The 15877-nt window shown below is 36.7% G+C and overlaps 1 protein-coding gene across 2 annotated transcripts in view; it reads left to right on the top strand.

Annotated features, from left to right (window-relative positions):
* The window catches only part of LOC131948715 (monocarboxylate transporter 10), a 30567-nt gene extending 15195 nt beyond the window's left edge, over positions 1 to 15372 (top strand). Inside the window, exons 4-9 of one of the 2 annotated variants that reach the window (XR_009388057.1) lie at positions 853 to 1472; positions 2763 to 3129; positions 3683 to 3789; positions 10972 to 11056; positions 11331 to 12773; positions 12819 to 15372. Coding sequence is in view for 1 of the 2 variants with exons in the window: in XM_059310384.1 (XP_059166367.1) it covers positions 853 to 1472; positions 2763 to 3129; positions 3683 to 3789; positions 10972 to 11056; positions 11331 to 11626 (1475 nt within the window). In the remaining variant the exon portion in view is untranslated. Of the gene's footprint in view, positions 1 to 852; positions 1473 to 2762; positions 3130 to 3682; positions 3790 to 10971; positions 11057 to 11330 lie in introns of both variants that reach the window. The other variant, XM_059310384.1, reaches the window with a different exon arrangement.
* Positions 15373 to 15877: the final 505 nt, after the last annotated feature.

Here is a 15877-nt window from a genome sequence, read left to right on the forward strand (position 1 = left end):
AACATAAAGTTTATTAGTGGACCTACTATCATTTTCTTCTTCATCTGTTTCATTTTGTCTCATTTAAAAAAATACTTTTACAAAAATGAATCACATTCCTAAAGTTTTGTTCTTTTCTCAGCGTGGGTGGGCTCTGTAAACACTGGCATCACATTCCTGATAAAGTTTGTTCTTTTCTCAGCGTGGGTGGGCTCTGTAAACACTGGCATCACATTCCTGATAAAGTTTTGTTCTTTCCTCAGTGTGGGTGGGCTCTGTAAACACTGGCATCACATTCCTGATAAAGTTTTGTTCTTTCCTCAGTGTGGGTGGGCTCTGTAAACACTGGCATCACATTCCTGATAAAGTTTTGTTCTTTCCTCAGTGTGGGTGGGCTCTGTAAACACTGGCATCACATTCCTGATAAAGTTTTGTTCTTTCCTCAGTGTGGGTGGGCTCTGTAAACACTGGCATCACATTCCTGATAAAGTTTTGTTCTTTTCTCAGCGTGGGTGGGCTCTGTAAACACTGGCATCACATTCCTGATAAAGTTTTGTTCTTTCCTCAGTGTGGGTGGGCTCTGTAAACACTGGCATCACATTCCTGATAAAGTTTTGTTCTTTCCTCAGTGTGGGTGGGCTCTGTAAACACTGGCATCACATTCCTGATAAAGTTTTGTTCTTTCCTCAGTGTGGGTGGGCTCTGTAAACACTGGCATCACATTCCTGATAAAGTTTTGTTCTTTTCTCAGCGTGGGTGGGCTCTGTAAACACTGGCATCACATTCCTGATAAAGTTTTGTTCTTTCCTCAGCGTGGGTGGGCTCTGTAAACACTGGCATCACATTCCTGATAAAGTTTTGTTCTTTCCTCAGCGTGGGTGGGCTCTGTAAACACTGGCATCACATTCCTGATGTGCATGATCTCCAGTATCATCAGCGACCGCGTGGGTATCCGACCTACAGGCATCATCGGCGGCGTCCTCGCCTTCATCGGCCTCATCTCCAGCGCCTTTGTGGAGGAGCTGATGCTGCTGTACCTGACTTACGGAGTCATCGCAGGGCTAGGGTTTGCTTTTGCTTATGCTCCGTCGTTGGTTATTCTTGGCCATTACTTCAAGAGACACATGGGCCTAGTGAATGGGCTGGTGACGTTTGGCTCGTCAGCTGTGACCATCGCCTTGGTCCTTGGCCTCCCCCACCTGCTGGACAAGATTGGCTTGAAGTACACCCTGGTCTTCATGTCCTGTCTAGCTTTCCTGCTTAACTTGTACGCTTTCACATGGAAACCTATTTTCACACGTGAAAACCTGGGACTGTCTCAAGTGGCCCTGTCCACCATGTCCATTGAGATGATCCAGAGCCAGTGCACGGAATGTTGCAAGTTTACTCGCAAGTTCCTCAACGTCAGAATTTGGAGGAATCGGGGATATGTTGTTTGGGCTGTATCCTGTGGTGTATGTTTGTTTGGATATTTTGTCCCATTCGTTCACCTGGTGAGTATTTCATTACTCAGTTTTTAGTAGTATGATCAGTATCAATGTCAGCTTTCTATTGCCAACTTTATGTTGTTTGAAATACCTGTATTTAACAAGGTGTTGTAAAAAATCATGAATGATGTAGTGACTGTCAGCTGAATACCTCTGGCTCTTATCAGCAGTCGCATCTAAAGTCAGCTGTTGAAGAGGTTATGTCATATATTACAGCTGCTACAGATCTATACCAAAGTACAGGGGTCATAGTTTATCACAGGCTTGTTCAAATAGCCTCAGTGACTTACTTCACGTACATTTATAAGAATAAGTTCAGTGACTTATTTCACGTACATTTATAAGAATAACTTCAGTCACTTATTTCACGTACATTTATAAGAATAACAATAACCTTGCAAATGAAGATTCTAAAATAGCATACCTTTGAATAAAAAAGTGCATGCAATTATCAATCTTTTTAAAATTTAGTTTGGTGCCATAAAACTGACTATTTGAAAGGAGCTCAATAAAGATATCAACCATCATGCCATATCAACATTTCTGTCGTTTCATGTCAACATTTATGTCATGTCAACATTTCTGTCATGCCATGTCAACATTTATGTCATGTCGTGTCAACATTTCTGTCATGTCAACATTTCTGTCATGTCAACATTTATGTCATGTCAACATTTATGTCATGTCAACATTTCTGTCATGTCACCATTTCTGTCATGTCAGCATTTCTGTCATGTCAACATTTCTGTCATGTCACCATTTCTGTCATGTCGTGTCAACATTTCTGTCATGTCGTGTCAACATTTCTGTCATGTCACCATTTCTGTCATGTCAACATTTCTGTCATGTCAACATTTCTGTCATGTCACCATTTCTGTCATGTCACCATTTCTGTCATGTCACCATTTCTGTCATGTCGTGTCAACATTTCTGTCATGTCGTGTCAACATTTCTGTCATGTCACCATTTCTGTCATGTCACCATTTCTGTCATGTCACCATTTCTGTCATGTCACCATTTCTGTCATATCGTGTCAACATTTCTGTCATGTCGTGTCAACATTTCTGTCATGTCACCATTTCTGTCATGTCAACATTTCTGTCATGTCACCATTTCTGTCATGTCGTGTCAACATTTCTGTCATGTCGTGTCAACATTTCTGTCATGTCGTGTCAACATTTCTGTCATGTCACCATTTCTGTCATGTCACCATTTCTGTCATGTCGTGTCAACATTTCTGTCATGTCACCATTTCTGTCATGTCACCATTTCTGTCATGTCAACATTTCTGCCCAGATCAAACACGTCAAAGATGTTTTTCCTGAGAGTGATGGCAACATCTTGATCATGTGTATCGCCATCACATCAGGCGTGGCCCGGATAGTTTGTGGGAAGATAGCTGACCTGAAGTGGGTCAACCGGATACGACTCCAGCAGGCAGCCTTTGCTATCCTTGGGATCTGCACCGCTTGCATACCCTTCTCATCCAGCTTCGGAGGCCTCATCGCCATCACATTGATCATGGGAGCTTGTGATGGCATCTTTATTTGCTTGCTGGGACCCATTGCCTTTGATATTGTTGGAGAAAGGGGGGCCTCACAGGCCCTAGGCTTTCTCTTTGGCATTTTCTCCATACCAATGACAGTGGGCCCTCCAATAGCTGGTAATTCTTATCTTTAAGCTGATATAAAGTAAGCAGATAGAAAGTAAGCTGATATAAAGTAAGCAGATAGAAAGTAAGCAGATAGAAAGTAAGCAGATAGAAAGTAAGCTATAGAAAGTTGAAAAAAATTATGTGTGGTTGTCCATAAATGATGTCAAACTCTGGGGGAGGGGGGTGCAATAGAAGATATAGTGAAGAAAGCATGTTTCTCCCCATGTTTCTTCTAGAAAAAGCATGATGTGCAAGTCAATGAGATTTTTTCAATGAGTGTCGAACATAACAGGCTGTTTTACAAAGTATCCCCTAGTTTTTTGGAGCTTTTGCTCCAATTTCGGCAAAAGTAAGAAATAAATATTTTACTAGCTTATATAGATTGTGACAAACCTTCACAGCAAAAGTTTATTTTTACTTTCAGGCATGTTGTACAAACCTTGACAGCAAAAGTTTATTTTTACTTTCAGGCATGTTATACAAACCTTGACAGCAAAAGTTTATTTTTACTTTCAGGCATGTTATACAAACCTTGACAGCAAAAGATTATTTTTACTTTCAGGCATGTTGTACGATAGCTTAGGCTCCTACAATATAGCCTTCCATGTTGCTGGTTGTCCACCTGTGCTGGGGGCTCTCATCATGTTCTTCATACCCCGCACCAAACCTGTAAGTTTACATCTCATCATGTTCTTCATGTAAGTTTACATCTCATCATGTTCTTCATACCCCGCACCAAACCTGTAAGTTTACATCTCATCATGTTCTACATGTAAGTTTACATCTCATCATGTTCTTCATACCCCGCACCAAACCTGTAAGTTTACATCTCATCATGTTCTTCATACCCCGCACCAAACCTGTAAGTTTACATCTCATCATGTTCTTCATGTAAGTTTACATCTCATCATGTTCTTCATACCCCGCACCAAACCTGTAAGTTTACATCTCATCATGTTCTTCATGTAAGTTTACATCTCATCATGTTCTTCATACCCCGCACCAAACCTGTAAGTTTACATCTCATCATGTTCTTCATACCCCGCACCAAACCTGTAAGTTTACATCTCATCATGTTCTTCATGTAAGTTTACATCTCATCATGTTCTTCATACCCCGCACCAAACCTGTAAGTTTACATCTCATCATGTTCTTCATGTAAGTTTACATCTCATCATGTTCTTCATACCCCGCACCAAACCTGTAAGTTTACATCTCATCATGTTCTTCATACCCCGCACCAAACCTGTAAGTTTACATCTCATCATGTTCTTCATACCCCGCACCAAACCTGTAAGTTTACATCTCATCATGTTCTTCATACCCCGCACCAAACCTGTAAGTTTACATCTCATCATGTTCTTCATACCACGCACCAAACCTGTAAGTTTACATCTCATCATGTTCTTCATACCCCGCACCAAACCTGTAAGTTTACATCTCATCATGTTCTTCATACCCCGCACCAAACCTGTAAGTTTACATCTCATCATGTTCCTTATACCCCGCACCAAACCTGTAAGTTTACATCTCATCATGTTCTTCATACCCCGCACCAAACCTGTAAGTTTACATCTCATCATGTTCTTCATACCCCGCACCAAACCTGTAAGTTTACATCTCATCATGTTCTTCATACCCCGCACCAAACCTGTAAGTTTACATCTCATCATGTTCTTCATACCCCGCACCAAACCTGTAAGTTTACATCTCATCATGTTCTTCATACCCCGCACCAAACCTGTAAGTTTACATCTCATCATGTTCTTCATACCCCGCACCAAACCTGTAAGTTTACATCTCATCATGTTCTTCATACCCCGCACCAAACCTGTAAGTTTACATCTCATCATGTTCTTCATACCACGCACCAAACCTGTAAGTTTACATCTCATCATGTTCTTCATGTAAGTTTACATCTCATCATGTTCTTCATACCCCGCACCAAACCTGTAAGTTTACATCTCATCATGTTCTTCATACCCCGCACCAAACCTGTAAGTTTACATCTCATCATGTTCTTCATACCCCGCACCAAACCTGTAAGTTTACATCTCATCATGTTCTTCATACCCCGCACCAAACCTGTAAGTTTACATCTCATCATGTTCTTCATACCCCGCACCAAACCTGTAAGTTTACATCTCATCATGTTCTTCATACCCCGCACCAAACCTGTAAGTTTACATCTCATCATGTTCTTCATACCCCGCACCAAACCTGTAAGTTTACATCTCATCATGTTCTTCATGTAAGTTTACATCTCATCATGTTCTTCATACCACGCACCAAACCTGTAAGTTTACATCTCATCATGTTCTTCATGTAAGTTTACATCTCATCATGTTCTTCATACCCCGCACCAAACCTGTAAGTTTACATCTCATCATGTTCTTCATGTAAGTTTACATCTCATCATGTTCTTCATACCACGCACCAAACCTGTAAGTTTACATCTCATCATGTTCTTCATACCCCGCACCAAACCTGTAAGTTTACATCTCATCATGTTCTTCATGTAAGTTTACATCTCATCATGTTCTTCATACCACGCACCAAACCTGTAAGTTTACATCTCATCATGTTCTTCATGTAAGTTTACATCTCATCATGTTCTTCATACCACGCACCAAACCTGTAAGTTTACATCTCATCATGTTCTTCATGTAAGTTTACATCTCATCATGTTCTTCATACCACGCACCAAACCTGTAAGTTTACATCTCATCATGTTCTTCATGTAAGTTTACATCTCATCATGTTCTTCATACCCCGCACCAAACCTGTAAGTTTACATCTCATCATGTTCTTCATACCCCGCACCAAACCTGTAAGTTTACATCTCATCATGTTCTTCATACCCCGCACCAAACCTGTAAGTTTACATCTCATCATGTTCTTCATACCCCGCACCAAACCTGTAAGTTTACATCTCATCATGTTCTTCATACCCCGCACCAAACCTGTAAGTTTACATCTCATCATGTTCTTCATACCCCGCACCAAACCTGTAAGTTTACATCTCATCATGTTCCTTATACCCCGCACCAAACCTGTAAGTTTACATCTCATCATGTTCTTCATACCCCGCACCAAACCTGTAAGTTTACATCTCATCATGTTCTTCGTACCCCGCACCAAACCTGTAAGTTTACATCTCATCATGTTCTTCATACCCCGCACCAAACCTGTAAGTTTACATCTCATCATGTTCTTCATGTAAGTTTACATCTCATCATGTTCTTCATACCCCGCACCAAACCTGTAAGTTTACATCTCATCATGTTCTTCATGTAAGTTTACATCTCATCATGTTCTTCATACCACGCACCAAACCTGTAAGTTTACATCTCATCATGTTCTTCATGTAAGTTTACATCTCATCATGTTCTTCATACCCCGCACCAAACCTGTAAGTTTACATCTCATCATGTTCTTCATACCCCGCACCAAACCTGTAAGTTTACATCTCATCATGTTCTTCATACCCCGCACCAAACCTGTAAGTTTACATCTCATCATGTTCTTCATGTAAGTTTACATCTCATCATGTTCTTCATACCACGCACCAAACCTGTAAGTTTACATCTCATCATGTTCTTCATGTAAGTTTACATCTCATCATGTTCTTCATACCACGCACCAAACCTGTAAGTTTACATCTCATCATGTTCTTCATGTAAGTTTACATCTCATCATGTTCTTCATACCACGCACCAAACCTGTAAGTTTACATCTCATCATGTTCTTCATGTAAGTTTACATCTCATCATGTTCTTCATACCCCGCACCAAACCTGTAAGTTTACATCTCATCATGTTCTTCATACCCCGCACCAAACCTGTAAGTTTACATCTCATCATGTTCTTCATACCCCGCACCAAACCTGTAAGTTTACATCTCATCATGTTCTTCATACCCCGCACCAAACCTGTAAGTTTACATCTCATCATGTTCTTCATACCCCGCACCAAACCTGTAAGTTTACATCTCATCATGTTCTTCATACCCCGCACCAAACCTGTAAGTTTACATCTCATCATGTTCCTTATACCCCGCACCAAACCTGTAAGTTTACATCTCATCATGTTCTTCATACCCCGCACCAAACCTGTAAGTTTACATCTCATCATGTTCTTCGTACCCCGCACCAAACCTGTAAGTTTACATCTCATCATGTTCTTCATACCCCGCACCAAACCTGTAAGTTTACATCTCATCATGTTCTTCATGTAAGTTTACATCTCATCATGTTCTTCATACCCCGCACCAAACCTGTAAGTTTACATCTCATCATGTTCTTCATGTAAGTTTACATCTCATCATGTTCTTCATACCACGCACCAAACCTGTAAGTTTACATCTCATCATGTTCTTCATGTAAGTTTACATCTCATCATGTTCTTCATACCCCGCACCAAACCTGTAAGTTTACATCTCATCATGTTCTTCATACCCCGCACCAAACCTGTAAGTTTACATCTCATCATGTTCTTCATACCCCGCACCAAACCTGTAAGTTTACATCTCATCATGTTCTTCATGTAAGTTTACATCTCATCATGTTCTTCATACCACGCACCAAACCTGTAAGTTTACATCTCATCATGTTCTTCATACCCCGCACCAAACCTGTAAGTTTACATCTCATCATGTTCTTCATGTAAGTTTACATCTCATCATGTTCTTCATACCACGCACCAAACCTGTAAGTTTACATCTCATCATGTTCTTCATGTAAGTTTACATCTCATCATGGTCTTCATACCCCGCACCAAACCTGTAAGTTTACATCTCATCATGTTCTTCATACCCCGCACCAAACCTGTAAGTTTACATCTCATCATGTTCTTCATGTAAGTTTACATCTCATCATGTTCTTCATACCATGCACCAAACCTGTAAGTTTACATCTCATCATGTTCTTCATACCCCGCACCAAACCTGTAAGTTTACATCTCATCATGTTCTTCATGTAAGTTTACATCTCATCATGTTCTTCATACCACGCACCAAACCTGTAAGTTTACATCTCATCATGTTCTTCATGTAAGTTTACATCTCATCATGTTCTTCATACCACGCACCAAACCTGTAAGTTTACATCTCATCATGTTCTTCATACCCCGCACCAAACCTGTAAGTTTACATCTCATCATGTTCTTCATGTAAATTTACATCTCATCATGTTCTTCATACCCCGCACCAAACCTGTAAGTTTACATCTCATCATGTTCTTCATGTAAGTTTACATCTCATCATGTTCTTCATGTAAGTTTACCTCTCATCATGTTCTTCATGTAAGTTTACATCTCATCATGTTCTTCATACCCCGCACCAAACCTGTAAGTTTACATCTCATCATGTTCTTCATGTAAATTTACATCTCATCATGTTCTTCATACCCCGCACCAAACCTGTAAGTTTACATCTCATCATGTTCTTCATGTAAGTTTACATCTCATCATGTTCTTCATGTAAGTTTACATCTCATCATGTTCTTCATACCCCGCACCAAACCTGTAAGTTTACACCTCATCATGTTCTTCATGTAAGTTTACATCTCATCATGTTCTTCATGTAAGTTTACATCTCATCATGTTCTTCATGTAAGTTTACATCTCATCATGTTCTTCATGTAAGTTTACATCTCATCATGTTCTTCATGTAAGTTTACATCTCATCATGTTCTTCATGTAAGTTTACATCTCATCATGTTCTACATGTAAGTTTACATCTCATCATGTTCTTCATGTAAGTTTACATCTCATCATGTTCTTCATGTAAGTTTACATCTCATCATGTTCTTCATGTAAGTTTACATCTCATCATGTTCTTCATGTAAGTTTACATCTCATCATGTTCTTCATGTAAGTTTACATCTCATCATGTTCTTCATGTAAGTTTACATCTCATCATGTTCTTCATGTAAGTTTACATCTCATCATGTTCTTCATGTAAGTTTACATCTCATCATGTTCTTCATGTAAGTTTACATCTCATCATGTTCTTCATGTAAGTTTACATCTCATCATGTTCTTCATGTAAGTTTACATCTCATCATGTTCTTCATGTAAGTTTACATCTCATCATGTTCTTCATGTAAGTTTACATCTCATCATGTTCTTCATGTAAGTTTACATCTCATCATGTTCTTCATGTAAGTTTACATCTCATCATGTTCTTCATGTAAGTTTACATCTCATCATGTTCTTCATGTAAGTTTACATCTCATCATGTTCTTCATGTAAGTTTACATCTCATCATGTTCTTCATGTAAGTTTACATCTCATCATGTTCTTCATGTAAGTTTACATCTCATCATGTTCTTCATGTAAGTTTACATCTCATCATGTTCTTCATGTAAGTTTACATCTCATCATGTTCTTCATGTAAGTTTACATCTCATCATGTTCTTCATGTAAGTTTACATCTCATCATGTTCTTCATGTAAGTTTACATCTCATCATGTTCTTCATGTAAGTTTACATCTCATCATGTTCTTCATGTAAGTTTACATCTCATCATGTTCTTCATGTAAGTTTACATCTCATCATGTTCTTCATGTAAGTTTACATCTCATCATGTTCTTCATGTAAGTTTACATCTCATCATGTTCTTCATGTAAGTTTACATCTCATCATGTTCTACATGTAAGTTTACATCTCATCATGTTCTTCATGTAAGTTTACATCTCATCATGTTCTTCATGTAAGTTTACATCTCATCATGTTCTTCATGTAAGTTTACATCTCATCATGTTCTTCATGTAAGTTTACATCTCATCATGTTCTTCATGTAAGTTTACATCTCATCATGTTCTTCATGTAAGTTTACATCTCATCATGTTCTTCATGTAAGTTTACATCTCATCATGTTCTTCATGTAAGTTTACATCTCATCATGTTCTTCATGTAAGTTTACATCTCATCATGTTCTTCATGTAAGTTTACATCTCATCATGTTCTTCATGTAAGTTTACATCTCATCATGTTCTTCATGTAAGTTTACATCTCATCATGTTCTTCATGTAAGTTTACATCTCATCATGTTCTTCATGTAAGTTTACATCTCATCATGTTCTTCATGTAAGTTTACATCTCATCATGTTCTTCATGTAAGTTTACATCTCATCATGTTCTTCATGTAAGTTTACATCTCATCATGTTCTTCATGTAAGTTTACATCTCATCATGTTCTTCAAGTAAGTTTACATCTCATCATGTTCTTCATGTAAGTTTACATCTCATCATGTTCTTCATGTAAGTTTACATCTCATCATGTTCTTCATGTAAGTTTACATCTCATCATGTTCTTCATGTAAGTTTACATCTCATCATGTTCTTCATGTAAGTTTACATCTCATCATGTTCTTCATGTAAGTTTACATCTCATCATGTTCTTCATGTAAGTTTACATCTCATCATGTTCTTCGTGTAAGTTTACATCTCATCATGTTCTTCATGTAAGTTTACATCTCATCATGTTCTTCATGTAAGTTTACATCTCATCATGTTCTTCATGTAAGTTTACATCTCATCATGTTCTTCATGTAAGTTTACATCTCATCATGTTCTTCATACCCCACACCAAACCTGACTCTGTTTATTATTCTGTTCTTGACTTTGTTTATTATTCTGTTCTTGACTCTGTTTATTGTTCTGTTCTTGACTCTGTTTATTATTCTGTTCTTGACTCTGTTTATTATTCTTTTCTTGACTCTGTTTATTGTTCTGTTCTTGACTCTGTTTATTGTTCTGTTCCTTTGTGTTCTGTTCTGTGCAGCACAACTACTTATGACATTTTGTACATTTTGAAAAAATGATTGACCCCAAGTTTACAACTTTCTAGAATGTACCTGCTGTGACATCCATTGAAGAGTTTGCTGCTGTTTCATGTCATGATATTTACCACAGTAAACTGGCCATTGGTAATGGTAAGTGTTAAGTGGTAGTTTGTTTTGACTGACCACTGGTAAGTGTTAAGTGGTAGTTTGTTTAGACTGACCACTGGTCAGTGTGAAGTGGTAGTTTGTTTTGACTGACCACAGGTCAGTGTTAAGTTGTAGTTTGTTTAGACTGACCACTGGTCAGTGTGAAGTGGTAGTTTGTTTTAACTGACCACTGGTCAGTGTAAGAAGAGTTTTTACTATATAGGTGTAAATTAGGTGTAACAAAAATTGATGTTGATATGCTGTTCTGTGTGTTTAGATTCATCAGTAGATCCACCTCCAAAAGCGAACTCTCCCCATGCAGAAGTTATAATCATAGGCGACATTGACGAGCTTGGTAAACTTACAACAGCCCTCCCACAAGATGTATCAAACAACGCTGACAACAGCCCTGTTGAGCTGAACAATGTTGTTAGGGCAAACATCGCTGACAACAGCCCTGTTGAGCTGAACAATGTTGTTAGGGCAGACAACACTGAGGATCAGCTGCCCACTGAGGAAGTTGGTCAGGCAGAGGAAACTGATCCAATGTTGTCCAGGAAACAGGACAGTTAGTTGTATGCACAGAAACAAGACAGTTAGTTGTATGTGAAGAAGCAAGGCAGTTGTATGTGAAGAATCAAGACAGTTGTATGTGAAGAATCAAGACAGTTGTATGTGAAGAATCAAGACAGTTGTATGTGAAGAATCAAGACAGTTGTATGTGAAGAATCAAGACAGTTGTATGTGAAGAATCAAGACAGTTGTATGTGAAGAATCAAGACAGTTGTATGTGAAGAATCAAGACAGTTGTATGTGAAGAAACATGACAGTTAGTTGTATGTGAAGAATCAAGACAGTTGTATGTGAAGAATCAAGACAGTTGTATGTGAAGAAACATGACAGTTAGTTGTATGTGAAGAATCAAGACAGTTGTATGTGAAGAATCAAGACAGTTGTATGTGAAGAAACATGACAGTTGTATGTGAAGAAATGGGCCCAACATTATCTATGGGAAAAAAGATAGAACAAGAATTCTAAGGACTTTGTTGTACACTTAGCATTAACAACCACAATGTAGTATTTATAAATACTTGACAACAAAGCCAAAAGGTGCTCTGATTTCTAAAGTGCTGAACGATGTAATTTTTTTGTTTGCCATCTTTTTAAATAATTTTAAATGTTCGCCAAACTTTGTATTTCCATCATTGCAGCCTAAATATATTATACATTAATTAAATGAGGCATTTTTATTATTTTATATCTCAAACTATAAGTATGAGCTTTTTTACTGTAAGGTTTCTTTATACATTTTATAATGGTAAATAACGTACACAAAATCATGAAGATAAACCATATCAATTTAATAATTTTTTAAAAATTTGAGTTATTTTATTTCTTCAGTATTTTAAAATTTGGACTGACTTAAAATGATAAAATTAAAACTGTTTTTTTATTTGTTTTCTTGTCACCATTTATTATATAGAAAAAAATTAACTACTTAAAACTGATTAATGTTACTGCCAAATTTAAACCTTTTTGCTTTAAATTACCAGTACTTAGTATTTGTTAATCTTCAATAAGAACAGTCAAACAACAAATGAAAGTTTTTCAATTGTTAAATTTTTTTTAAATAGCTGATTGTTAAATATTTGAGTGCTAGATCTATATGCAATGTTGGTGCCTTGTTCAGATTATATCTACCATGATGTGTAGCGACAAGGTTGGCCTTGTTCAGATTATATCTACCATGATGTGTAGCAACAAGGTTGAAACTCTCAAACAGCGGACTACACATGATGAACAGAAAATGTACTAGATGGACATTGTTTAGCCATGTTTTATTTCTAGCTACAAACCTCAAATCACTTATGGTGATTGGTGGACATAAACTTTTTTATTTCCAGCTTATTTTATCCCAGACCAGCTTGACTGCTGTGATTAATATTGGTATCATGTTCTGTTCTACTCAATGGATACACACGTACAATAGTGTCATGTTATTTGTATAATGTTCTGTTATACTCAATGTACTGTATTTGTTGTTGATCTAGTGGCTCACTAAACTTGTCCTTTTCTGTCTTTCAGCTTCCACTTACTTCCCTTTGATCACAGAGTTATACTTTCTGTCTTTCTGCTTGTGATTACTAAAACACTATTTACACTACGTTGTACAAATATTCTCCATTTCTGTATATTCAATTTATCTTTACCATAAAATAGTAACTATTGAATGTTTTATTGATGCTGAAAATAATAGTTATTTTTATATATTTTATATATGTTACAAAGCATTTGAATTAATTTGATACTGCTCAAGAAACCTATTTTAGATCATTACAAAAATTATATGTACTATACTTATATAACAAAGTAGGGCATTTAAAAAAACAACTTAATCCATGATATATTTGTAGTTACGATCACAATTTTAAAATACGTTGTGTGTGAAAGGTTACATGTTGGACATACAATTTCACTTGTTTGGACAACAGCAAAGTGGAGTTGAGAGTAGTCATTTGCTGATGAGATGCTTCGAATGGATTGATAGTAATTTACTGATGTGATGCTTTGAGTGGATTTGATAGATGGTTTTTGTACAAAGTAGTTTTAGGATGGGTTATAAACATTGTTTTGTTTTTAAATTAGGCATAAGAAGATATCAGTTCCATAGCCTTCTATCCTCTACGCAAGTCTTTCAATATTAAATATGTATGTAAAGAAAATAAATTAAATAATAGAATACATTGTTTGGTGATCTTATTGTAGATTTAACTAGAAAAATCAGCCGTTACAATTTTTTTAGGCCATTGTTCTCATCTGGCCATACACAATTCATAGCCCTCTACCATTTGGGGTAATAGTCCACAAACACACAGGGTTCAACTTAGCTGACAAACTCTCCATCCTGGTGTTCTAAACCAACCTTTAAAATATACACTTGTCAAGACAAACTCTATCCTGGTGTTCTAAACCAACCTTTAAAATATACACTTGTCAAGACAAACTCTATCCTGGTGTTCTAAACCAACCTTTAAAATATACACTTGTCTAGAGGGATTGCTAGCAAGCTCTTTGTGGAATGTGCAAGTGATGAAATTTGCTCATTTGTTTTAACAGTACAGTTAACTGATCAAACATTTTATTTAGAATATTTGAAACAAATATTTTTTATACATTTTTAAAAATACTTTTTTACTATATAATATATATATAAATTTATGCTCATTAAAATTATTTTAGTAGTTTTAAATCAGTGTAATATTTAACAGTGATAAACAACACTAACCACACATAAGAAGCTGTCCAAAATTTTTGTTGTTGTCATTTTTAAAAATCTCAACTATTGTCACAAAGGTCAGACCCAACCCTAAAAATTACTTTTTTAAAAAAAGCAATTTCTGTTTAAAAATTGTCTTTAATAAAGGGATATAATCAATTCAAAATTGAATCCACTACTAATAGCTGCTTTTTTGCTAGATTGATTTTGGTGCTAATTAGCATTTAATACTGAAAATGTTGGCAAATTTGGTTTAAGATTACATTGATCAAGTTGTATTAAATTTACAAGAAATGATTATTTTAATTTTTTTTAAATTGCTGAAAAAATATTTTTCAAAGTGAAGTCACACTTCTACCAACCTATCAGACACTCCTCAAGGTCTGAGTGCCCCCCCCCCCCCTCCCCAGGAATATGGCGTCAATTACAGATGGCCCCTATACAATTTTCTATGTGATGGCCACACCATATAGCTGTAGCATGGTCCTCCCCCCAATGTCAACTTGTTGGTTTTGTTGTGATCACGTGTGCTGCACAATGTATATCATCACTGTAACTTGTTCAAATAAAAATGTGGTGCTATAACAATACCATTATGCTGCAATTTATTCTGTATGTACTTTTGGTTCAAGTCTTGTCACCAGCCAGTTATTTCCCTTTATCTGTTTTTATTTATGACAAATGAGATTTGTGCTAATAATTTCTCTATATAGTTTGAACACACTAAAGGGAATTGTTACCTTGATCCAGTACTTCAAATGACATTCTTAACACACAAAAGGGAATTGTTACCTTGATCCAGTACTTCAAATGACATTCTTAACACACAAAAGGGAATTGTTACCTTGATCCAGTACTTCAAGTTATGACATTGTTGTTCTGTTGGTCACCAGTTGGTTATAGATCTATATCAACTTACAGACAGCTGGTAGGTTTGTATCAACTTACAGACAGCTGGTAGGTTTGTATCAACTTACAGACAGCTGGTAGGTTTGTATCAACTTACAGACAGCTGGTAGGTTTGTATCAACTGACAGATGGTTGGTAGGTTTGTATCAACTTACAAATGGTTGGTAGGTTTGTATCAACTTGCAGATGGTTGGTAGGTTTGTATCAACTTACAGACAGCTGGTAGGTTTGTATCAACTTATAGATGGCTGGTAGGTTTGTATCAACTTACAGATGGTTGGTAGGTTTGTATCAACTTGCAGATGGTTGGTAGGTTTGTATCAACTTACAGACAGCTGGTAGGTTTGTATCAACTTATAGCTGGTAGGTTTGTATCAACTTATAGATGGCTGGTAGGTTTGTATCATCTTACAGCTAGCATACCCCCTTTAAAAGTTCATGTTTTTTCAAGTCAAATTGAAATACCAAAGCATTTAATATGACTATAAGCTTTTAAAAATGTAATCATGTTTTAAAAAAGTTATTGTAACCTTTTTATTAACATAATAGAAAAGTAGATACACTGTTAACTATCTAATCTATAGTTAGTTACTCCGCTGTGTATGGTCTAGTTACTCAGCTGTTTAAAAAACAATAAA

This window comes from Physella acuta, unplaced genomic scaffold, assembly GCF_028476545.2.
Source record: "Physella acuta isolate Inbredline_101_S28 unplaced genomic scaffold, ASM2847654v3 ptg000658l, whole genome shotgun sequence".
Classification (NCBI taxonomy): Eukaryota; Metazoa; Mollusca; class Gastropoda; family Physidae; genus Physella; species Physella acuta.